Here is a 26,468-nt window from a genome sequence, read left to right on the forward strand (position 1 = left end):
TCATTTTTTACAACCTGAAAAACGGTCGTGTGTACGCGGCATTAGAGTCTGCAAAATAATTGACTGGGGCGGAGGTTCACCTTCCAGCAGGACAACAACCCTAAACATACAGCCAGAGCTACAATGGAATGGTTTAAATCAGGGGTATCCAAACTAGGACCCTCCAGTTGTTCAGGAACTACAATTGTTTAGGAACTACAATTCCCATCATGCCTAGTCATGTCTTTGAATGTCAGAGTTTTACCATACAAATGCATGACACACTTTTCACATATTTGTAAAAAAAAATTGAAAACCATTTATGATTTTCCTTCCGCTTCACAATTATGTGCCACTTTGTGTTGGTCTATCACATAAAATCCCAATAAAATACATTTGTTTTTGGTTTTAACATGACAAAATGTGGAAAATTTCAAAGGGTACGAATACTTTTCAATGGGACTGTATATACAATCTCAGTGTTCTTCACACACAGGGGCTCTGCTGCATCCGACGACCCTGCCTCCAGCTGTCACCAGGCACTGACGCCCACTACTCCTATAGGCTATAGCACGCTGTCGCTGTACAGGACAGGTCAGGAGGGAGAGCGTCCTATATGAAGGGCGGTGACACGGGGTCACTGTATTCACTGAATGTATGGGCAGAGCTGGCTGTACTGGGAAAGGCAGAGCTGGCTGTACTGGGACGATCACCAGGGAGAGACAGATCATTGATATAGGTGAGCAGGGGATGTTTGCTTCCGTTCTGTCGGGACATATCAGTGCTGCACCTACAGAGTGGCTGAAGCCTGCCTGAGTTACATGCAGCAGAGGCATGCCCTGCATCCCCCTTGATGTGCATGCTTCATGCCAGCCAGCAGCGCCTACTAGAGGTTATTACAGAGGTGTTGATACACAGCACCGAAAACGTACATAGCACAGAAAGTAGGGAAACCAGGCTGCGCCTTAGGCGGCTGCCTAGTTTGCATATTGATAGCGCCGGCCCTGGTTGGAGGACTGAAACAAACCATTTAAAAGATAAGTTTACCTTCGGGAACATGTTACACGTTCAACCTGTTTTTAGGGTGAAACATGTAGCATGTTTCCGATCCTACATCCACTCCCTGTGACAGCAGGAATCTTCTCCCTGCAACTACAGTCCCTATGTGAAAAAAGCCCGGTGGTGCAGGGCCCCGCCCACAAGGCCATGTCATTAATTCACAAAGTTCTGTGCATAAGTGAACTACACGTACTAACAACCCTTGCAGCTATCGGCTTGTAGCTATCAATGAGCTCTAGGTAGTTCATTAAGGCCCCTTTTACAGTGGGGCGGCCACGGTGTCAACGGTAAAGCGCCGCTATTTTTAGCGACGCTATGCCATCGTATTTGCGGGGGTATTCGGCCGCTAGCAGGGCATTTTAACCCCCGCTAGCAGCCGAAAAAGGGTTAAAACCACCCGCAAAGCTTTGCCAGCGCTTTATCGATGGCGCGGCTGTGTCGCCAGTTTGAAAGGGGTCTTATATCACACAGAGCATAAAAGTTAGAAGGCTGTTTAAATCACATTTCATACTCACTAATGTTTGAGGATAACATTCACAATCCATATCAGTGTTAGCCCTGGTTCACACTGGTGCATTTTGACATGCCATTTGACATGTCAAATGGCATGTCAACTCGGCAGCATTTGCCGGCAATGGCAACGTCCTAATCGGTGCGACGCTGCACCGATTTCATAAAGTTGCTTCTGTACTACTTCATGCGATTTCAGCCCACAATTTACACTGACATCTGTGCAGAAACTGAAGGCATAGGGAAAGTTAAATGCCCCACTATGACACAAACAAGTAACCGGAGAGTCATCCCAAAATCAGTCGATCTCTTACATCTAGCACACCTTAACGTACGATCAGCCGGGAAAAACCGACACGACATAGAATCTTTAGTTTCTCGGTTGCATCCTCATATTATATCTATCACCGAAACATGGTTCAAAGCCGACTACCCGGCCCTTTTGGATGACATGCTACCAGAGGGTTACAACATTATCACTAAAAACCGCCCAGGCTCCCGCAGGGGTGGCGGGGTCGCAGTCATTTTCGACCAATCCATTGCATGTACCGAACTGTCCATCCCCTATGCTTCCTCCTTTGAAGCGCTGGCTACCCGATGCCTGATCGATAACAACAACAGTGTCCTCCTCCTTACCATTTACCACCCTCCAGGTTTAGGAGATGCCACTTTTATTGCAGACTTCAACGCCTACATTCTACAGGCACTAACCCTGGCCGACAGGATTATAGTCCAAGGCGATCTAAACTATTGGCTGGATTGTCCCTCGGCCTCCGACGCCAACCTCCTTCTACAGGATATGACGGAACTTGGTTTTTCCCAACTCGTCAATGGACCCACACATAACAAAGGCCATCAGCTCGACGTCTTATTCACATTAAACTGCACCTATGAGGATCTTACTATCACTGACATCCCCTGGTCTGACCATAAAATGGTGAGCTGCAAATTTCCCGAATTTGTCCCACGCTCCCCTATGTCAAAAAAACCAATGACTTCAGGCCCCCCCTAGTCGAAATCTGAAAAAGATTACCACAAATTCATTTTCCCGAACTTATCAAAAACAGCACGTTTCGTCAACCCGCCTGGACCGCAAAGACGCCACGCTGGACGACTCAGAACGGGACACAAACTCGCTGGAAAAGGCTATTTCACTATTCGAACAAAAACTAACTACTACACTTAACATCCTAGCTCCTCTGACTATCCATAAAAACAGACCTAGACTTACAAAATCTAGACCCTGGTATAACGACTCTCTCCATCTCAATAAAACCATCTGCCGTCGTCAAGAAAGAAAATGGCTTAAAACCAGATCAACCAAAGATCTTGCGGCATATAAAATTGTTAGTAAAAGCTATGCTAAAAGTATTCGTTCAGCAAAACGAACGTTCCTCCAGACACAGATTAGGAATGCAAACAACAAGAAATCTGAATTGTTCAAAGTTATGAAGGAACTTTGTGCCCCTAAAAGATTCCAGCCACACATTGTGCCATCCCAAGAGCTATGTAACAACATCTCGTTGGGATTCTCGAGCAAAGTATCAAGACTCCTCACGCAATGTGCCAACAACTCTTCAGGCCTCCCCACTCAAGCCCCTCTTAACACGAATCACTGCCCAAAAAAACTTTTTAGTTTTGAATTGGTAAAGACCCACGACCTGGAAGCCTTGATTTTGAAATTAAAAACTACTTACTACCCCGGAGAAGTCTGCCCTGCTTGGCTCATCCAGGAGAACTTACACACCATTATTGATGATTTACGCTACCTAGTCAACCGTTCACTCCAATATGGGATTGTTCCAACAACTCTAAAACACGGCTTTCTGACTCCACTTCTAAAAAAAGCCGGCTTGGACTCGACCGACACTAACAACTTCCGACCCATTTCAGCTTCTCATTTTTTAGCTAGAGTTATCGAAAGAGTGGCTCTTCTCCAGCTTCAAACTCATTGTGAGGATGGCCTGCTCTTCCATGATCTACAGTCGGGCTTCCGCCCTGGGAGGGGAACCGAGCTGGTAGCTTTGTCCACTCGAGAGAAGCTCCTTAACGTGGTGGATGCGGGCGGGTCGGCAGCCCTGGTGCTGCTCGACCTGTCTGCAGCCTTTGACACCGTGGATCACTCCATCCTGCTTTCCAGACTCGAGTCCTCTTTCGGGCTGAGAGATACCGCCCTTGCTTGGTTCCGTGATTTTTTAACAGCTCGCACCCACCAAGTTAAGATGGGCTCTTTTCTATCCCCGATTACCACAGTGGAGAATGGGGTCCCTCAGGGATCAGCCCTGTCCCCCATTCTCTTCAACATTTATCTTAGGCCTTTACCCGACATTATTGCTAAACATGGTCTCTGGTTCCATTTGTACGCGGACGACGTCCAGTTGGTAGCCGATGATCTAACTTACCCTGACATGCCCTTAAGATTGGCCAATTGTCTGCGCGACATTTACCACTGGATGACCATCAACAAACTGTGCCTCAATGGTAACAAAACGGAGGTCATGATAGTCGGAAAAGGCAAGACTGACTTTCTTCAAAATTGGCCCACTGAGTTGGGCTTGACACCTAATCCGAAAGATAAGGTGACGGTCCTGGGGGTTATCCTGGACGAAAAACTAAGTATGATTCCCCAGGTTAGACAATCGGTTTCGAGAGCCTCCCATTTTCTACGACTTATCCGCAAGGCAAAACATCTCCTGACCCAAGACCAGAGGAAAGACTTAGTCCAGGCACTAATTATTTCTCGTCTTGACTTTTCAAATGGAGTCCTACTAGGCATTCCAATGAAATGGTCTAAGAAACTGCAGCTGGTGCAGAATCAAGCAGCCAGGCTTATCTACAATCTCCAAAAGCAAGACCATATCAGCCCTGTGCTCAAAGAACTTCACTGGCTCCCTGTTACAAAACGGGTCAATTTTAAAATCCTCTGTCTGATCTACAGGGGCTACCACCAGCTGGGCCCACAGTTCCTATCAGATCTGACTCCACACTATATACCTAGACGCTGTCTTCGCTCAGCCGACAAAGCTCTACTCATTGGCAATACTGACAGGCTAATTTCTATAGGAGGAAAACGGATTGGCTCCGCGGGGGCGACTCTCTGGAACCAAATCCCGCTTAACATTCGCATCTCCCGAAGCCTATATGCGTTCAGGAAGAAGCTGAAGACCTGGCTATTCTGCCAAGCATTTCAATCCTAGGCCAATTTTTCTTCGCTGATTTCTTTTTTTTTCTTCTCCCTTCTCTTTTAATTATGCTCCTCACGCCAGAACATCTGGGCTATTTTGTCACAAAGCGCTTTGGCACCACCGACCGGTGGTATATGCGCGCTTCCCAAATAAATAGTAATAAATAATAAGATGTCTCTGTAATTGTGCCTGAAATCGGGACTGACAAGCAGGATTTAGGCAAATTCAAAAATCACAGTAAAATCGCGATTTTACCACGATTTCGCGGCTGCGGTTTTGCCGCGATTTCGGACGCAATTTAAAAGACATCTGTGCAGGGTTCAATGTAAATCGCGGCCCAAAATCGCAAAAGGTAGTACAGGAACTACTTTTTGAAATCGGTGCAGCGCCGCAGATGCGGCGTCCCACCGATTAGGACGGTGCCATTGCCGACAATTGCTGGCAAATGCCGCAGATTTGAGATGCGATTTGACATGTGAAATCGCATCTCAAATCGTACCAAATCGTACCCAGTGTGAACCTGGGCTTATTGTGTAAATTCAGCTGAACTCACACGGCTTCATTCCTGCAGCCCAGTGTGAACCTGAGCTTAAATATATTGTCTATCCTGTAGATAATCTGAAGTAGTATCACCAGTTTTTACAAAACTATTTCTAAAGACAGAGAATAGTGTATAATGTTTATAGATAAACTTTTTTCAGTTAAAGATCCTGTAATTTATCTTAGGCAAAGGAATAGCTTTTTCAGCACAAGGATTTCTAAAATTGTACACAGTAATTTGCATAATAATCGGTTCTTACCTTGACAACAAGTTTGTTAGACATCATGTCACGCTGTCCAGACACGAACCCTGTAATGATCAGTCATGATATCAGCTGCAGTAGGCACATTCATAATCTATTACTCAGCAAAACAAGGTCAGACAAGTAGGAAAACACCTCAGGGGTTAATCCTCATTCAATCTCTGTCTGCTGGAACAATGTGATGAGCACACACACAGGTGGCTGTGTTGGGAAGGGGAAATGCCATAGATACCTGCGCAGAAGATCACTCAGCAGGAAAGGTATGCTTTTGGGGGGACATTTAATAATTCTGTAGCATAGTGAGGAGCAGAGCTTGTGAGCAACGCTGTATCCTGGCCTAAGCCAACAAGGCCCAGGCCTAGGGCAACACTTTGCAGGGGGGCAGCACAAAAACTGTCCCCGCCGGCTTGCGCTACACTGTTAGTGTAGCGCCAGTCTTATGGGGTGGACTGCGCTAAGAGGCAAATTAGTCTAGCTCCCCATAAAGCGTCCGCACTGCTTCCAGTATGTAGCCGGCATTCCCCAACTGTGGGGGGGGGGGGGGGCGACGTTGCTTCTCATTTTTACTGTCCTATCATCCTGGACCACAAACCTTCCTCGCTGTGCTATATGTTTTCTGCTTTACCATTGGCATGGTTATATCTTCTTAGTCCTCTCCATAAAATTATCAGAAATTTGTGCTTAAAGTAGAAATATAGGCAGCACTTTTTTTTTTTCATTTTGAATAGAGTAAGGGAGGGTTATAGCCCCTGTCAGTTTATTTTTACCATCCCTGTCCCATTGCAGATATTTCTCTTCATCTCCTGCCCCATAGCCAGACAGGAAGTGAGAAGAAATCTATGCAAATTAAGGGAATCCATTGCCGCGCACCCCCCCCCCCCAGAACAATGTCCCCACTCGAAAATTTCAGGGCGCGTCTTAACCAGAAAGGGGTGTGGCCTTGACCGGAAGGGGTGGGTCGTATTTAAATTAGAGGGTTCACAAGTTTAGTCAGGCCTAGGGCAGCACAAAACCTAATTATACCTCAGACAGGAGGCTCATATCTTATGCATTATCTTTCTTTAATAATGCCCATAGCAGAAATACAGTAAACATTTATTGTAACTTAAAAGAAAAAATTCAAAGAACTACCCTTCCCAGCAGTCCCTGGGCCAGTGTAGCCCCTCCCAGACCGTAATCTATATAAGGGACTGTCTGAGGTAACCTATTCCTCTTTCTTTCTGCTCATGGCAGAGCACACAAGATAAGTATTTCATGTACCTTTATTATTTACAAGATAGGTATTTCATGTACCTTTATTATTTACAGGATAGGTACTTCTTGTATCTTTATTATTTACAAGATAGGTGTTTCATGTACCTTTATTGTTTGATTGTATATATGGTCTCTGATACCGAGTGCCCCGGTGTCGGGTGATTTTGTTCAGTCTTGACTGATATGTTTGAGGTATTGTGGAACATGGGGAGTTTCCCTGGAATTCCTCCCTGATACCGAATGCCCCGATGTCAGGTATTTTGTCAGAATTGATTGTTCTGTAGTTTTTGGAAGATGTGGAATACTGGGGGTTCTCCCTGCTATCCCCCGTTTCTGCGCTTTATTTCTGTCTGCCTGACACCGGAGCGGTGTCAGGCAGATATGTTTGAGAGGCCACGTTTGTTTGTTTCCAATTCTTTGATTCTTTGCTCAGGTTTTTTTCCCTTTCTTTGACGCCGGAGCACTGCGGCGTCCGTGCGGGATCCGCGCTGTTTTTCATTCGCTCCCTCGGCTGGCGCCATGCCTGGGCAACTGCCACCCCCCCTCCCTCCCCACGCTCCCCTTCGCGCGCTCAGGTGGGGGGCGGGGTCTCCGCCGCGGCCGCTCCTCTCCTCTCTTTCGGTGCCTCTCTCGGTATCGAGAGTGAGACGGGGGAGAACGGTTCTCATCGACCGTTCCGTCCCTCACAACCTCGGGCCAATAAGAACTCCAGAGGCCGTAGTCTCGCGAGACTTCACCTCTGGAGTTAGAATCTCGTCAGGCTCCCCTCACACCGCAGGATGTCCTTCCCAGCGGTGTCGTAGCCAGGAACCTGCTGCTGTTTCACCATGCTTTCAACCACTAGATGGCAGTACATCTTTCCAGATATATATATATAAATATATATATTTCATTCCAATGAATCAATATCTAATAAATAAATAAATAAATAAATTAAATTAAATAATTTAAATAACCGAATCTACAATAAATAATTCAATATATAATCAAATTATATTTCTGGGGAATTTATTCCCTAGAACATATACCTTATTTATCCTAATAAATAAATAATCAATATGTAGATAGATCAATAAATCAATACATTAAATAAAGAAATTATAGCATGTTTATCTCCGGGGAATTTATTCCCTACAACATACTCCTAATAAATAATGTATTAAATAACTATCTAAGGATTGAATGAATAAATACATTTATTATTAATGATATTATTATTAATATATATTATTACTTATAATATATAACTAAATCCATTATTCAATTTTACAAATAATAAATTATAGATGGATTATACAAATTATATATTCATTATGTAAATAAATTATACAAATATGTATAAAAAATTGTATTGAATTGTACAAAGATTCTACAATTTAATGAATATCATGGCATTGTTCATGCCGGTACCCCGGATAGGGTGGACACAGTCCTAGGAGGCCAAATCTCAACAGTGTTACACAGTTGCCAAAACTGATCGGTAGACCAATCTTTACGACCATGGCGTCGGTTACCCCCGCCTGCACACCATATGCCCGGACCATCCGGAAACGGTCTACCGCCCCTGAGAAGGGCTGGGCGTTCCAAAACGCTGCCACGTTTCTGTGGCCCTTGACTCCCCGACAGGGGAAGTAAATAATATGTCCCAGGCAGTACCCTACCCGGACTGCCGACCCACTGCCCTCCCAGACTCCGACCGACCCCCGAGCCTCGGGGAGATGCACATGCAGAGGCAGCGATCCGTTAGACGGACTAAGCCAGACCCATTCGTGGACTCTTCCAGAGTTGTCCGCGGAGTCTGAGGCGGCTAACACCTTGAGTCTGAGGTTGTAGATGATGAGAATGATGATGAGTGTTAGGGCAGTGGGCACATGGCGCTCTATGACGACGCCAACCCTGTTCCCAGGGTGACACTCTATGGATTCTCGTAGAGAGCCATTATAGATCCGGGGGCGATATGCCATCCACACTCCGATGACTGGGCACCTCCGCCCGAGGTGATCCAATATATCACATAATGGACCCGGAGATCGGTCGAAAAACTCACCGAATCATTTTCAGGGCGTAACCCCCTTCCTTTACCATTTATGGCTGTGCACACTCCCGAGGTGAACCCCATACCCTGGGGGTATCCCACCATACACGGGAAATCCCCCAAGCTGGGAATAGAGAGGTCCTTCGGATCATACAGACCAGGGCCTTGGATCTTTGGGACCTATCACCATCATCCCACACCTTAGTGAGCAGGCCACACCGCTGAACAGCCGACTGACCTGTCCCAAATCGGGGCTGGGCCCAACGGGCGGTCGCCTCCTGGGATGCGTGGACACTACGGGTCCGACTGGACACCGCCGCTCGAATCTTAACGTGGCTTGTTCCCCAGCTGTCTCACCTAGCCGAATCAGACCCCGGTCCGACCACCGAGGGCAGGCTAGTCGGGATCACGCTGATTAAGATATTCCAAGACGGGAGGGCTCTATTCCATCCCGGATGAGCCCAAACGTCATCAAAGTCTAACACGGTACAGTGCCGGTCTATCAGGATTATAGGACCGGAGATGGACCTAGTCCCTCTTTCCTCTGTCTTCAGACCTGAACACCGCCCTAATAGACAACGAATTGCAGGGCCTCTGGTTCACCCAAACGATAGTGGAGACGAACCCGCTCTCCCCGGGTTTCCCCAACAACGTCTTCCTGGTCAGGAAAGGAGGGCGGTTATCGCCCGGTAGTAACTTGAGAAATCTCTCGTAATTACCGTATACAGTGACGACATTCTGCGACACAAAGGGTGAGGTTGATTATCTACTTGGACGACCTACACTTAATGGCTCATACCCCTCGCCTGGCGAACGAACACGCCTCCGGGACAGTCCCCCATAGATCACGGGGAATCTATCCTCTCCCCATCTCAGGAGGTAGAGTTTTAGGGTTCTTGGTGGACACCAACCTAGTGCTCCTTCGGCTACCCATGACCACTTGGCCGCCATCTGCACGAGGTCAGTATCGTGCTGGGCTAACGACAGGTATCCTTACGCGGACTGGCTCGCCTGGTCGGCCTGTTTCCGGCGTTAATCCAGGCCATTTGTCCAGCTTCTTTTCACTATCGAGACCTTCAGAGTCTCAGTCCCTACGTCTTTGCCAGGGGCTTCACTGTGCAGACGTCGTCACTCTGGACACGGAAGCCATAATTGAACTATGGTGGTGGCTACGTCAGGTCGACAGACGGCACGGCAGGTCCACCTGCAACTCCACGACGGATTCATCTTGGAATAGGTTGCCAACCACCTCGGTTGGGGTACTCGATGCGGTCCCTCGTCCACAGGAGGGGCGTGGCCCACAGCGGAGTATCTGCTGCACGTTCACACGTGGAAATCCTGACGACCGTCTTGCCATCAGGACTCTAATGCCACACACGTCCACCTACGGTGTGTTCTTGCGTATGGACACCGTATCCGCGGTCCAGTACGACCTTTGCTTGGGGGGTCCTTGACCCAAAATCCTAACGGATCTAGCAAGATCTCTGACATTTCTGCCTGGAACGCGACATCGTTCCAGCTACGAAATGTACCCCAGGCACTTCCGCTATGGTGTTAGATTGGAATTCTCGTTACCCGCCCAATTCCATCGACTGACGACTGCACCGGTCAGTGTTCCTGGCCCTTGCTCCCTTATGGGATCCTTTCTCTCCCCAGTCTGTACGGGGATCTTCACCCTCTATTCACGACGCACGTCCTACTTCTCTTCGCATGGTTGGGTTTTCGGGGTGTCGGTCACGGACAGCGACCTTTTCTTTTATAACGGGGGTTCCACTTGCCTTGATCTAGGCCTTGGGACTAGATATACATTTCGATCATCCGGAGGACTCTGGGTTAGTTGGTGATCAACGACAAGTTAACCTCATGAAGGCGTTCATCTGAGATGACCAACTACCTGGTGGACTCGTTTGAGTCCGGGAGGTCCTATAGCTCCCCTGCGCCTTCCGCGCTGCAAACTCGGACTACCGCTCCCTTGTATCAACGCTCTTGGGAGGTGATCAGTGGTCCTGACCACGCGCCAGGACTGGGGGGACAATCTCACTCTGGCGGAGGTTATTGTCGTTTGAGCTACTGCCCCCTCGTGTCTGATTCCGTCAGACGCATATCGGGTGTCACGACGTTGGCCATTCCAGGCGTCGGATCCCGCCTCGGAGAGTCGGGGTTTTTCCGTCGTGCGTAGGACAGCGGCGGGACTTCATCGTTTTTTTCTACCCGTTCTTCCCCGCACATCGTACTCCGTTGTCTACGGATTTCTTAGTCCTTCACGGTCCCACTGCGATCTTCGCATCTCTTCCTACTCCTCATTCCTACGCTTTACCTCAGTTTCCGGTTTCCTCAGCTACGCTAGCCAGAGGGGTACGATCAATCATGGAAATGGCAGGGTCTTACGTAACCCCGTTGGGCGCCCACCCCTCCAGAGGAGCGGTGGCTCCTAGGTCATCACCCCGGGCGGCTCCCTATAGGATTTACGGCTAGCGGCGGACTGGTAACCACGATTGCTTTCCGCCAATTCTGCTTGGATCGGAGGAACACATATCTATATCAATTTTGTAGTTGTTTCATTTGTTATCATCTATATATGCATTGTTATAGCTTTGAACTTGCATAAGATATGAGCCTCCTGTCTGAGGTATAATTCGAGATTTTCCTAGCTTGTGACGGAAAATATTGATTATATGACGACAGGAGGCGAGTATCTTCCCTCCCGACCCAACCCTGTCACGAGGTTGTCTCTCTCTCGTTCTAGACTGTTGAACCACACACCCTGCAAGTCGGAGGCTGGTACGCCCCGGCAGTTCGTTTTCACTAACCCCGTCGGGATTGCTGTTCCGTTTCGATCCATGGGTTTAGTTCACCGCAGATGGAGGCTCCTACTACGTTCCAGATCCGGAGTCGGGATGCCGTTGACTGAATCCGTTGGTCCATGTTCCTGAAGACGACTGACCGGTCGGCTCCGAATGGTTTTGGTTTTCCTATTGTCCCCGTTGGGATGAAGTTGGTCCGGATGAAGTTGGTCCGTGTTGGCCTTGTCCTTTCGTTTCCTCCAGATTCAGATGTTGTGTTCCGGTCGGAAGGTTCCCGGCAGCCGCGGAGATGTCTAATTGGACTTTCGGTTCCTGTTTACACTAATTCGCATGAAGAAAGAGGAATATGTTACCTCAGACAGTCCCTTATATAGATTACGGTCTGGGAGGGGCTACGTTGGCCCAGGGACTGCTGGGAAGGGTAGTTCTTTGAATTTTTTCTTTTAAGTTACAATAAATGTTTACTGTATTTCTGCTATGGGCATTATTAAAGAAAGATAATGCATAAGATACTCGCCTCCTGTCTTCATATAATCAATATTTTCCGTCACAAGCTAGGAAAATCTCGAATTACACTACTGCTTGTGAGATAGATGTAAAGCTGACCTTCACCTTTAGGGTGAATTTAGACATGCATCCAATCTCTTTTGCTACCGAGTCCCGATCCGCTTCCGGATCACGGTGCAGAGGCTACTTACAGGCGATGAAGAAGTGCTGTGACGTCTCCTCACCGCCTGATTTAAACACTATTTGTGCCAACAATCGCGCTGCAACCATGTGCATTGTATGTGGTTGTGGGGCGTTTGTGGCACTTCCCCATCGACTTGCATTTGTAGCATTGCTACGTCAGGTCAATTTAACTGTGGTCGCAAAGGAAAATATTCTTTGCTAGTGGAGAAAAGTCGAAACAAAAAAAAAGTGTGTAAAAAAATAAAAATAAAAGAAGAGATCCTATAAATTTCAATGGAAAACTGATGCCCTCCCTTATCTGGGAATAAATCTCACTCCATCCTGGAGCACACTATACTCCCAAAATGTCCATGTACTGTTTAAAACCATAGGGGCAGACCTGACAAGATGGTCGCTTCATCCACCGTCATGGTTTGGTAGACTATACTTGGTTAAGATGGATGTGTTACCAAAAATATTATCTCTTTAGAGCATTTCCAGTGGTGCTCGTTATTCCAACCCTGAGAGTATTTCAAACTAGACTTCTGTTATTTATCTGGGGGAACAAGGGGCCTAACATCGACACTTCCGGTCGGATGGACGGGCTAGCACGTCACTTCCGGTCACGTCTGAAACCTTACGCGTTGCGTCACATCGCTTGACTTCATCAGAGGTTCTGACGTGACCCAACGCGTAAGGTTCCAGACGTGACCAGAAGTGACGCGCTACCCCGTCCATCCGACCGGAAGTGTCGATGTTTGGCGTTTTTACTCGTTTTGCTTGGAAGCAAGTTTTTAGTCTCATTAAACCATTTCAGTTTTTACATATTTCAAGATGAGAGTTTCCAATTATTTTACTCTATTCATGGTAATACTCATGGTTGTTGTGGTGAGCTGAGTTTATCGTTTTGGACCAGGACTGCTTCTATATACAGAGGACGCCCCAGTCTCTACACCAGTGGTTTGAGGATTTGTCCAGGCGTATGTTCTGCTGTTGGGAGGTAAGCGCTCTGTGAGCTCAATTCCTGTGAAGACCCATCCAGATTGTTCCATTGCCATCTATGTGCAGGAGCCGTTGAAATCAGTTCTTGCACCTACCTTATTTTTGGACTTTATTTTGTTCACTTTATTCAAGAATTTATTTCACACTTTTCACAGTTTAGTGTTTTGGTGTTATGTAAATAATTTTTATGATTTTGGATCAGGGTCTACAACTTTGTGTATTCCCTCACCCAAGTGAACCTGATTAAATCTCCCAGACAGGCGCTGCTGGGGGCCGAGTTGGACTCAGCCTCAAAATATCAGAGACGTTTCATAACATTTGTATTTACATCGGCTAAAATTACCATTGCAAAATCATGGAGGTCGGCGGTGGTGCCATTCGACCAGCTTAAACTCAAACTATCCTGGATTATGCTTAACGAGCGAATGACTGCAACTTTAAATGATAAAATGTCGCAGTTTGAAAAGATATGGAGTCCCTGGATCCAGTATCTAACGGGGGAGTCGGGACCACAAAATTGTGGGGGCAGGCGGGGGGCGGAGGTTGGGGAATGAGGGTCACTTTCTAAATTTCAACTTCTTTCCTTATTCTTTCCATTTCTTCTTAAATTACCTCTTGTTGGGTGCAATTGTCCTCTTAGACTGCATTCACACCTAGGCGTTTTTACGCCTGTAGCGCTACGCCGCTGCCGCCAGAGGGCTGAAAACAGATGTCCCTCTATGGAGATGGTTCACATTTCCACGCCGGACGCCTGTCGCCTGCCGCGTGAAAAAAGGCCCCGGACCTTTTTTTCAGGCGTCTTCGAGCGTTCGGCTAGGAGATGGGAATCATCTCCATAGAGGGGGTCATCTTGGGGCACATCTAGGCGGACAATACCGGCGTGTTGTCGCCGCAAATCGCGGTACAAAACGCCGCTATTTTTACAGCGATTTGCGGCGACAAAACGCCGCGATTTCGTCCGCCTAGATGTGAATGCAGCCTTAGTTGTACCAGATTAGGATGATAGAGCTATGTAGAGTGTCAGCCTGTAGCCTGAAATGTTTAGCTAGCTTAAATCCAGATCTCACTAGAGTAATTTGTTTGTAGTTCTTTTGTTAATATAAATGGCATCCTTGAAGGCATAATGTTAGTACTGTATCATAGGAGGAGTATGATTGCCTTAATGAGAGGAGTGGTAATTACTGCCACAAAATTGTTTTCATGTTTTGTATTCTTTCTTTATTATGGAAAATTGTAAACTTTGAATAAAAACCATTGAAAGACAAAAAAAAAGAAAGAAAGAAAAAAAGAAGGGTTTGGTCTAGGTCAGGGTCAGTGTATTTTAGGTAGGATTAAAAAAAAATAAAAAAATAAAAAGCATGTTTTAGATTAGTATTAGTGTGTTTTATGTGTGTGTGTGGGGGGGGGGGGGGGGTCAAAAATGTGCATTATTGTTTCTGGGCCCCATTATGGATATAAACAACAAATAACAGATATATGTGGTATCGCTGCAATCATCAAGAGCAGGAGAATTTATTTTGTGTTGATCTCTGTAACAGGTAAACCTGCCCTGACCACTTCCTAACAACTAATGCCACCTTTTAGGGCATATTGCACGTTACCAGGGCCACTGATAAGGCAGTAAAGCCAGCTCTCCTGTACTGGGCCCAGGCCTCATCAGTTCAACAGGAGGGCCAGCAATATAGCCTTATTGCTGACATTTGCGACTCTTGTGCAGTGCTGCAGGCTTCAACTTTTATTTTCTTCCTCCGGCTGCACTGCCGGGGGGGGGGGGGGGGGAATGGTGTTAGTATCCATGTCCCCTTCTACACAAATCCGTCACACAAAAGTCAAAAGTACAAACGCATGTTCGGAATCAAGGCTCACCAAACACAAAATTAGCAGACCAAAGGGTGGCGCTCAAGAGCTGAAATTCCTCGTAGTACTTTACTACATTTGTGTTTGTGGCAAGACAATTGTGTACCTTTAGTATGCAAGGCAAAATCCAGGCACATGCCCTTTTGACAAAACTCAGACGCTCAGTTGGCCAACAATCGTATCGTGTATGCGAGGCTTTAGCCTTAGCTCTAAAAATGCACAAAAAGACCAATCCCATTAATTTCCATGGCCCCTGGTCACATCTGAGGGTTCTGTCACCTAAAGCAAAACGCCCGTGGCTCAAAAAAGTACATGAGCTTCTTTTTTGGCAGATAACAGGCATTTTACCGCTTTTACATTGGTGACCTTTGAACTTAAAAACTCCTGTACAAAAACGCCTGTAAAATAGCAACGCCTAGATGTGAACGGAGCCTAAATAAATGAATAATGTAAAAGCACCTTTTTTGTCAACACACGCAGTACACCACAATGCACAGTATCTGTGCTATTGTACATTTTTACAAGTTGGCAACTACAACACGTGAAATGCAATGGACTTACTTTGTGCTAAGAACTGCCTTAGACTCCTTTCACACTGGGGCCGTCCGAGCGTCAGCAGTAAAACACTGCTGGTTTTAGCAGCGCTTTACCGCTGTTTAAGCGGCTCTTTTCAGCCGCTAGTGGGGTGCTTTTAACCCCCGCTAGCGGCCAAAGGGGTTACAAAGCCCAGTGTTGCGGCACTTGCAAATCGCTTTTCAGGCGCTTCGGAAGCGCTGGCCATTCATTTCAATTAGCAGGGGCGTTTTGGCCCCAAACTTGCCCAAAAGATGCTGCTTGCAGGACTTTTTCTATCGTTCCGCAAGCGTACCGCTCCAGTGTGAAAGCACTCGGGCTTTCACACTTCGGCGGCATGGGTGGCAGTTTTCAGGCGCTATTTCTAGTGCTAAAACGCCTGAAAACTGCCTCAGTGTGAAAGGGCTCTAAAGCCTCATACACACGATCGGATTTTCTAACTGGAATTATGTGATGGCAGGCTTTTGTCGGAAAATCCGACCATATCTAACATCCGGCTGGAGTCGGACCACTTGGCCATGAAAATGGAAACAGCGCCCAGAGGCGATTCAGTTCGCATGTGTTGCGCTTTACAAGTTTCTCACTCACTCACTCATTTGTACGCTCCATCGGACAATTGTTGTCGGATTTTTCGACAACAAATGTGGGATAGCATGCTTTGAAATTTTCCGACAACAAATGTGTGATGTCGGATTATCCGATCGTGTATACAGAAGTCCTTCGGAAAAAAAGTACAAACATGCATGCTCAGAAGCAATGCTAACCACAACATTAGCAGAATTTGCCCAAAGGGTGGCGCTAAAGAGCTGAAAAAACACGTCGTTTCGTGTTTGTTGGCTGACAATTCGTTGCCGTTTGTATGCAAGACAAGTTCATGGCCAAAGCCCTTCGGACAAAAGTCTTGCGCTTTGTCAGATGAAAATCCGATCGTGTGTTGAGGCTTTAAGCATGTCCTAAAATTCCTAGATAAATCAGTAGTATACCAATTACATCGTGAGAAAGTAGTGGTGTACTGCATGAACCAGGAAGCTGTACGATGATCTCATTTTCATCCACCCACAAGGTTTGCCTTAAGCTCATTTGGTCATCCTTTATGATTAATTAGTGGTAAAAGTTGATTACACAATAACAGTGCTGTCTGTGTGGCTCTGGAAAATGATCAGAGACAGTTCCTCTGCTATCTCCCAGATGAAGAAATCCTATGAAGCAAGCAAAATGTGTAGGTCAGACTCTTTTACCATATATTCATTGTGACCTAACATACTGGGTGGTGAACTTACAGTTGATATACTGGAGGAGGATCTTCAATAGAATATATAAAATAATAAAGTATTACTATGCTTCTTTACCAGTTATAAGATATACACAATTTATCAAATAGTTGAAATGATCAAATTATTAGTAATATATGACAAGCAATTTCCAATATGGTCAGCACCTTCCACAATAGAAAACTAAAAACATAAGGCTCCATGCACACTGGAGCTGATAAACTGCAGTTTATTGGAGTTTGAGCGTTTTTTGTTTTTTTTAAAGCCCATAAACGCCACTCTATGTTAGCCTATGTGTCCATGCACACATGGACGTTTTTCAGCTTTGAGGCCTCATGCACACTTGACGTTTTTGGACGTTTTTACAACGCAAAAAAACGCTATTGCAAAAACGTTGAAAGACTCCCTGCAAAGCTACTGGCGTTTTTATAACATTATTTTAGCGTCCAGTGTGCATGGAGCCTTAACATTAGGTTTGCAGGTAATGTAAGCAACAGTCGGGTGGAGAGACTTTTTTGTTAATAAATGGGGAGGCCAATTAGATGGGAAATCAAATTGTAGTAATGGATAAATACCTCACTATAGAAGAGACTAAAGTATTTAGAAACAGACTCACTTCAAAATCAATCTCTGGAGCACGTATGATTCACTATCATCATACAGCATTAAGCGCGGATATACAACAAAAGGGTGAGTCAGTCCATGTAGACAGGCAGCTGATCTCTGCATGTCAATTAAATGTACCACACCCCAGGAACAATGCAGATGTTTCCACATTTGCTTCTGGCCTATTCACCATCAGCAAACATCACATCACACAATAATGAATTCCCATAAAAACATAGTCCATTAATCACCATTTAAAGCAGAACTCAAGACAAGCTGCTAAATAGTTAAAATAAAGATAAAGTACCAGTATATATTTGGTACACTTTGTAAATCCCTACCATTGTGTATCCTGTTATTTGGATGAGGGTGGGCTCACACTGTTAGTTATACACTATGGCCCGGATTCAGAAAGGACTTGCGACGGCGTATCTCCAGATACGCCGTCGTAAGTCCAAATGAGCGCCGTCGTATCTATGCGCTGATTCATATAGGCAGTTACACCTGAATTTGGCCAAGATACGACCAACGCAAGTCTCTTACGCTGTCGTATCTTGGGTGCATATTAACGCTGGCCGCTAGGGGCGCTTCCGTAGATTTATGCAAATGACCTAGATATGCCGATTCAGAAACGTACTTGTGCCCGTCAGATTTAGCTACGCCGTTTACGTAAGGCGTCGGTCCGGCGTAACTTTACCCCTTATAAAGCAGGGGTAAGTCATGTTAGGGTATGGACGTCGGAACAGCGTCGTATTTTACGTCGTTTGCGTAAGTCGTACGTGAATGGGGCTGGGCGTATGTTACGTTCACGTCGACAAAGCATTGAGCCAACGTATCTTAGGGAGTATTTGCGACGTGACTCTGAGCATGCTCGCACATGCGCCGTTCGATCGGCCATGCATTTACATGGGGTCACGCTTCATTACAATACAACATGCCCACTGCCTTGCTACTTTGAATTACGCGGGCTTACGCCGGCCCATTTACGATATGGTGACGTGGTTCACGTTTCGGTAGTGCAGGTTGTGACATTTTACACTCTCAGCCGTACCCTAATCAATCATTTTCCAGCTCCCAGGACAACAATCCAAGCAGCAACGGAGAGAATGCCTGTCCCTGGGGCAGGTTAACTCTTTACATACACAAAAATTTGTCACCACATTTAATAGAAGCATGTTATTGTTAGCAGCACACACTAGAAATTTTGACCTTTAGGGCAATTTCACACTTGGGCGGGTTTTACTGTAGTTTTCGCTGTGCTTTTCGCCAGCTAGCGGGGCGTTTTTAACCCCTGCTAACGGCCGAAAAAGGGTTAAAAGTGCTGACAAAGCACCATAGCAGAGGCGCTTTGCCGGCGCTTCAGCCCATTGTTTTCAATGGGCAGAGGCGCTGTAGAAGCGGTGTATACACCGCTCCTACAGCATCTCAAAGCTGCGGCTTGCAGGACTTTTTTGAGCATCCTGACAGCGCACCGCTCCAGTGTGAAAGCCCTCGGGCTTTCACACTGGAGTGACAGGAGAGGCGCTTAGCAGGTGCTATTTTTAGCGCTATAGCTTCTGTAAAGTGCCTCAGTGTGAAAGTAGCATCTATGAAGTGCTTTAGGAACGGTGTATACACCGCTCCTAAAGCGCCCCTGCTCATTTAATCCCTTTTCGGTCATTAGTGGGGGTTAAAAGCGCTCCGCTAGCGACAGAAAAAGTGCCGCAAAAACAACGGTAAAGCGCCCGCTAAAAATGCATAGAATTCTGACTTTGCAACTCCTTTAAAAGGCGTTGAGAATCTTTATTCAAACTCACTCACTCAAACTCAAGACTCACTTCAATTATGTGCAGCATAATCAAAAATAGGATTTTTATTACAGATTACCTGGAAAATCCTTTTCTTGGAGTACTTCACGGGACACAGAGGTTTAATCATTACATAATGGGTTATTTCCACCGTCAGGTGCTGGACACTGGTGTAATCAATTAGACAGGAAGTTTCCTCCCTATATAACCCCTCCCATACTGGGAGCACCTCAGTTTTTGTAGCAAAGCAATAAGTGTCCCAATAACCTCAAATAAGAGGGGCGGGAGCTCTGTGTCCCGTGATGTACTCCAAAAAAAGGATTTAACAGGTAATCTGTAATAAGAATCCTATTTTCTTTATCGTACATCACCGGACACAGAGGTTTAATCATTACATAATGGGACGTCCCAGAGCAATGCTCAACTTGAGGGGAGGGAGACACAAATAACGCAGACCGCCATCAGACGTGAGGACTCATACTGCTGCCTGCAGCACACTGCGCTGCTAAAAGAAAAAAAAAACGGCATCCTCCAACCGTGTTACATTCACCTGATAAATATTAGTGAACGCAAGTATCGACAACCAAGTTGTGGCCTAGCAAATTTGAGTCATAAAGGCTCCGTGCAAGAAACGCTTATTGTTCTGGTAGAGTGCATTCTAAAACAAACAGGGGGAACCCTCTTTCAACCACAGGCCTGAATAATAGCCTGATGAATCAACTTCAAAACAGTTTGTTTAGACGCTGCCTGCCCTTTCCGCGCAACAAACATCAGTCTAGGGTAGCTGAGCAACCGCTTCAGATAGACCTTGACTGCTCTCAATATAACGAGAGAGCAATCATTTTAATAGCTGGTTAGACACTGGCGAAAAAAACGGAGGAGCTCCCAGTATGGGAGGGGTTATATAGGGAGGAAACTTCCTGTCTAATTGATTACACCAGTATCCAGCACCTGACGGTGGATATAACCCATTATGTAATGATTAAACCTCTGTGTCCCGTGATGTACGATAAAGAAAAGGAATTTGCTTTTCACATGATTGGGATTGAAATAAAATGAATCTTCGCTCAATTTAAGTGAAATTTCTAAACCAAATCTTCAGTGCAAGGTGACCCAGCAGACAGATACAGGGGAAAAAATAGCCAAACTACCATGTGGATTTTAGATACCCTCTAACCAAATGCACTGCTTGAAGATGGCCAGTTCTGCACAAGTCATCAGATACTTTCCAAAATTAACAATCATACACTTCAGTTAAAATCCTACAAAAAAAATAAAAAAAAGTTCAGACACAAAAAATAAAGTTTTTATTTTTTTGTCAACATGAGTGTGTTTATATATACACAAGTTCACATATACTCATTAAAAAATCTATTGTGTAACAAAATAGCTGTGTAAAAAGCCTCACATGGTCTCTGCTATTTTAGGGCAACTTCCCAAAAACCACTATGCTGTCCTTAACCACTTAACGACCGCCGCATGTAAATATACGTCGGCAGAATGGCACGTACAGGCAGATGGACGTGCCGGTACGTCCCTGCCTAGACGTGGGTCGGGGGTCCGATCAGGACCCCCCCCGGTACATGCGGCGGTCGGAAATCGTCTGGGAGCGATCCGGGATGAGGGGGCGGCTATTTGTTTCTAGCCACCCCCTCGCGATCGCTCCCAGCTTCCTCCTCTGCCCACCCTCTGCCTGAACTGTAAACACAGGCAAGGAGGAAGTGATGTAATCTCTCCTCTAGCGCTCTTTTCGTCCGGACCCAGAAGAGAGAAGACATCAGTACAGTGAGTTGCACCAACAGCACACTAACACAGTTACACATAGGCACATAACCCCCCCAGATCACCCCCCGATCCCTCCCCCCAGCCCCCTGTCACAGTTTTACGGATTGCAGTGATCATTTATTTTCTGATCACTGCATTTAGTGTCATTTGTGACAGAAAAAAGTGTTAGGGCAGTTAGCTTTAGGTCCCTTTAGGTCCAGGGTAGCCCCCTACCCCCCCCCCTAACAAAGGTTTAACCCCTTGATCACCGCCCTAGTTAACCCTTTCACCCCCTATTGCCAGTGTCACTAAGCGATCGGTTTTCTGATCGCTGTATTGGTGTCACTGTTGCCGCTAGGTAGCTAGGTTTTTTTGAGGTTCACCGCCAGGTTTCTATAGCGTTAGGTACCCCCATAAATAAAGGTTTTAACCCCTGATTGCCCCTAGAGTTAACCCTTTCACCAGTGATCACCGTATAAGTGTCACTGGTGAGGCAGGTTAGCCAGTTAGTTATTTAGTTATTTTAGGTTCGCCGCCAGGTTTTTAGAAAGCGTCAGGTACCCCCATATATTACCCAATAAAGGTTTTAACCCCCCGATTGCCCCTAGTTAACCCTTTCACCAGTGATCACCGTATAAGTGTTATGATTGACGCTGGTTAGTTAGTTTACTGTTTATAGCATCAGGGCACCCGCTGTATATAACCCAATAAAGGTTTAACCCCCTGATTGCCCGGCGGGTGATATCAATTAAATTTTAGCATCAGTCAGGGTCTGCATCGCCCCAGGCAGCGTTAGGTTAGTGCCAGTAACGCTTACACCCACGCGCAAAGCATACACCCCCCTTAGTGGTATAGTATCTGAACGTATCTGAAGCGTACCCAGCAGTTTAGGGTACCCAAAAACGCATTGTTAGCGGAATCAGCCCAGATACCCGCTAGCACCTGCGTTTTGCCCCTCCGCCCAGCCCAACCCACCCAAGTGCAGTATCGATCGATCACTGTCACTTCAAAAACACAACACACATAACTGCAGCGTTCGCAGAGACAGGCCTGATCCCTGCGATCGCTAACATTTTTTTTTGGAAGCGTTATCTACGTTTGCCTTTCTACAGTCAGGTGCTTTTTTTACCTGTGAATCATCACCAGTGTACGACTAAATTTAGAGCCCAAAATGGCAAAGCGAATGTACACTGATGAAGAGGCCGTCAGGATTCTGAGCATGACAGATAGTGAAGAGGAGGTCACGCATCTGTCAGATTCTGGCTCAGAATACGATCCCATTTACGACAGCGGCTCCATGCCAGATAGCTCTGACGACGAAGTTCTGGTCCCTGCTTAGGCCAGGCGTACCCGACCCCGTTCTGATGTTGTTGAGCAGCAAGAACCGCAGGACCCTTGTATGGAGCAGAGAAGTACTAGGGCTGCTATTCCTTCTGGTGAACTGGCAAGCACCAGTGGCCTAGTACACCCTGGTCGTTCATCCAGCACTGCAGTATCACGTGGTGACGTGGCGAGTCCCATAAGTGCAGTTCAAGCTGGCGAGCACAAGTAGTGTCCCGCTGCCACCAAGAAAAAAAAAAAAAGGACAGGCCCGTCGTGCCCATAGTGCCCTTCCTGCAGAATTCGCCTATCCTGATTGGGTCCCCCACCACTTCTGCAGAACCCGTACTTCCCTCATTCACTTGCCAACCTGGTATGCAGGTGGATACAGCTGATTTTACGTCACTTGATTTTTATTCGCTGTATCTCTATAGATCTATTGTGGACCAGAGTAATTTATATGCTGGTACCTAAATCGCCGCTAATCCCCAGTCCCTCCTTGCCAAAGAATGGAAACCACTTACGGTTTCCGAATTTAAGACCTTTCTGGGCCTTACCCTCAACATGGGCATACACCAATTTCTGAAGTTGCGGATGTATTGGTCCACACATCCAATTCACAATATGCCCATATTCTCTGCTCACATGGCCAGGAATCGATACGAGGCGATCCTGTGGTTCTTGCATTTCAGTGACAATGCACTTTGTCATCCGCGTGGAGACCCTGAATTTGACCGGCTCTACAAAATTCGGCCCCTCATAAACCATTTCAACGAACGTTATGCAGCCTTGTTTAATCCCCAGCAAGTTGTATGCGTTGAGTCCTTCATTAAATTTTCTGGCCGCTTGTCTTTCAAGCAGTACCTTCCCAGCAAGCGGAAATAGGCTACACATGGAGCTTTAGGGTTTATGAGGGCAAAGATAGTCAGGTAGAGCCGGAAGAATGCCCAGATTACATGGGGAGCGCTGGCAAGATCGTGTGGGACTTGGTGTCACCCTTATTCGGAAAGGGGTATCATTTGTATGTGGACAATTATTACAGCAGCGTGCCACTTTTTAGTCACTTGTTTGATCGTCAGATTGGAGCATGTGGCACCGTGCGACCTAATAGCCGGGGTTTTTCCCAGCGGCTTGTAGATTCCTGTCTTAGGCTGGGGGCGAGAGCCTGCTGCAGGTGTAATAATTTGCTCGCTGTGAAGTGGCGGGACAATAAGAATTTTTCGTTCTTACCACCCTTAACGCAGACACGACAGTACAAATTCGTATGGCGACTGGTGTTGTGGAGAAACCCCTCTGTGTCCACAAATATAACAAAAATATGGGAGGGGTGGACCTCAACGACCAGTTGATGGCACCGTATCATATTGCCCGTAAGGCGAGACACTGGTACAAAAAAGTTTCTCTATATTTTTTTCAATTGACTTTACTGAATGCTTTTGTCGTATACAAAGCTTCAGGACGGAATGGATCCTTCCTTGAATTCCAGGAGGAGATCATCACAGAACTCCTGTATCCAGGCGGTTCTGCACCTCACCATCCCCTACCAAATGCAGTAAGCCAACTGCATGAGAGGCATTTTTCGTATGCCCTCGAGAGTACCCCTACCCAACGAACCCCCCCCCAAAGAAAATGTTGTGTCTGTAGCAAGCACGGATTTAGGCGTGACATCCGTTATTTTTGTCCACTATGTCCTGCCGATCCTGGTCTTTGTATTGGTGAATGTTTTGAACGCTTCCACACACTAGTGAAGTATTAGCGTAGGGTAAAACATTTCACAGGCTAGGCACACTTACACAGGGTGCCATTGCATTTTGAGAAACCCAAACCTGGAACCGAAAAGTTAAACAGTTACAGTTACAAAAAAAAGTGTTTAAAAAATAAATAAAAAAAACACAAAAACAATATAAAAAAAAAATATATAGTTGTCGTTTTATTGTTCTCTCCCTCTCTATTCTCTCTCTATTGTTCTGCTCTTTTTTACTGTATTCTATTCTGCAAAGTTCTATTGTTATGTTTTTTCATGCTTGCTTTTCAGGTATGTAATTTACTTTACTGTTTTCAGGTACGCCATTCAGCTGTTGCGCAGACTTATTTATCTTGACAGCAACAGCGTTTGCTCCCACGATATATAAAGCCAGTGCTCCAGTGCTGTAGGAGGTGATTTCATCACCACAGTTAAAAAAAGAGCATATGTGCCGAAGCATGAAGGCATTAGGGGCGGAGGAGCGATTTTGCTCCTAATGCCGCGTATATACGGTCGACATTTCTACGGAGGCTTGCCCGTGGAAAAGTCCGACCGTGTGTACGCAGCATAACTTTTTTTGCGGGAGGATGCCCCCATGCTTCGGCATATATATATTTTAGGCACAGGTTGCGTTAAAAAATGTTTTATTTTTTACTATGTTTTTTTTTTGGCATTTGCTTTGCAGGTATGGTATGATCTTACTGTTATACTGTAATGTTACTTTGTTTTAATGTTAACCATCATTTACTTAGCAGGTACGCCATTCAGTTGCATACCGAAGCATGGGGGCATTAGGGGCAGAGGAGCGATTTTGCTCCTAATGCTGCGTACATATGGTTGACATTCCTACGGAGGCAAACTGTAATTTGTGCTCTTGCTCCCCCATTCAACAGAAATATACACTTATCTTGGTCATGTAAATGTGGCCTGTAGGAATATTAAAGTATAACTAAAGACAAAACGTTATTTTTTCTGGATCGAGCAGAGAATGATTAGATAATCTGTCGGTTTGCGTTCTGTGTCCCTATTAGGCAGATTCATCCTCTCCATTTGTTATGTTTACCATCATCATTGAAAGTGAAAGTAAAAGAAAAATCCCAAACTTTTGGTTGCGCCCAGAAAAGTAATAGAGGGGACACTAGTTCTGGTGAACTGGGGGTCCCCAAGGAATTCCCTTACCTTTTATCTCACTTCCTGTTTGGCTATGGGACAGGAAGTAGCAAGAAATCTCTTCAATAGGACACATATGTTGGAAAAAAAAAATCTCACAGGGGTAAGCCTTCCCTTACTCTATATAAAATGAAAAAAAAGTTGTGCCTATTGTTCTACCTTAAGCACCTCCTTCTGAAATCTTATTTTACTTGGCTGAATCTGTGCAGTAGAAACTCACACTATGAGGACATCGAGTGGCTCCTGTATTGGGAGACAGCCCTACAAACATCCACAGCTTTCTACTGTGCAGGCATAGCCAGGAGAAAGAAGATTTCAACCAGAGGTGTGAAAATTCATACCAGTCTGTGTTCATGCATTTCCCACAGCACTGGTGAATGATTGTACTGGGAAGAAACATGCTGCTTAACCACTTGCTGCCAGCCGTATGACTTTGTACGGCCGCAGAGTGGATCCCAACTGCCGGGAGACCGTCTATATACGGCCTCCAGCCACTGGAGGGCGCGCTAGCACCGGCGGGGGCGCGTGCGTGCCCGCCGCATCACTGAGATGCCGATACGCCTGCCTGCCGGCCGCGATGTCCGCCAGGCACCTGCGATCGGCGGTTACACAGACAAGGATGTGGATCTGTGTGTGTAAACACACAGATCCACGTACTGTCAGGGAGAGAGGAGACCGATGCTGTGTCCCTTGTACATAGGGACACAGATCGGTCACCTCCCCAGTCAGTCCCCTTCCCCCACAGTTAGAAACACTATGCAGGGTACACATTTAACCCCTTCCTCGCCCCCTAGTGTTAACCCTTCCCTGCCAGTCACATTTATACAGTAATTAGTGCATATTTATAGCACTGATCGCAGTATAATTGTGAATGGTGCCAAAAATGGGTTAAAAGTGTCCGATATGTCCGCCATAATGTCGCAGTCCCAATAAAAATCGCAGATCGCCGCCATTACTAGTAAAAGAAAAATAATTAAAAAAAAAATAATAATTCTGTCCCCTATTTTGTAGGCACTATAACTTTTGCGCAAACCAGTTGCTTATTGCGATTTTTTTTTTTTACCAAAAATATGTAG

General features: G+C 46.0%; 1 protein-coding gene across 1 annotated transcript in view; it reads right to left on the reverse strand.

The window, feature by feature from the left end:
* Positions 1-26,468, reverse strand: part of LOC120937808 (SLX4 interacting protein) — a 264,585-nt gene that overhangs the window by 218,886 nt on the left and 19,231 nt on the right. Inside the window, exon 3 of the mRNA XM_040351308.1 lies at positions 5,534-5,583. Coding sequence (XP_040207242.1) covers positions 5,534-5,560 — 27 coding nt within the window. The 5' untranslated portion in view covers positions 5,561-5,583. The remainder of the gene's footprint in view (positions 1-5,533; positions 5,584-26,468) is intronic.

This window comes from Rana temporaria, chromosome 4, assembly GCF_905171775.1.
Source record: "Rana temporaria chromosome 4, aRanTem1.1, whole genome shotgun sequence".
Classification (NCBI taxonomy): Eukaryota; Metazoa; Chordata; class Amphibia; order Anura; family Ranidae; genus Rana; species Rana temporaria.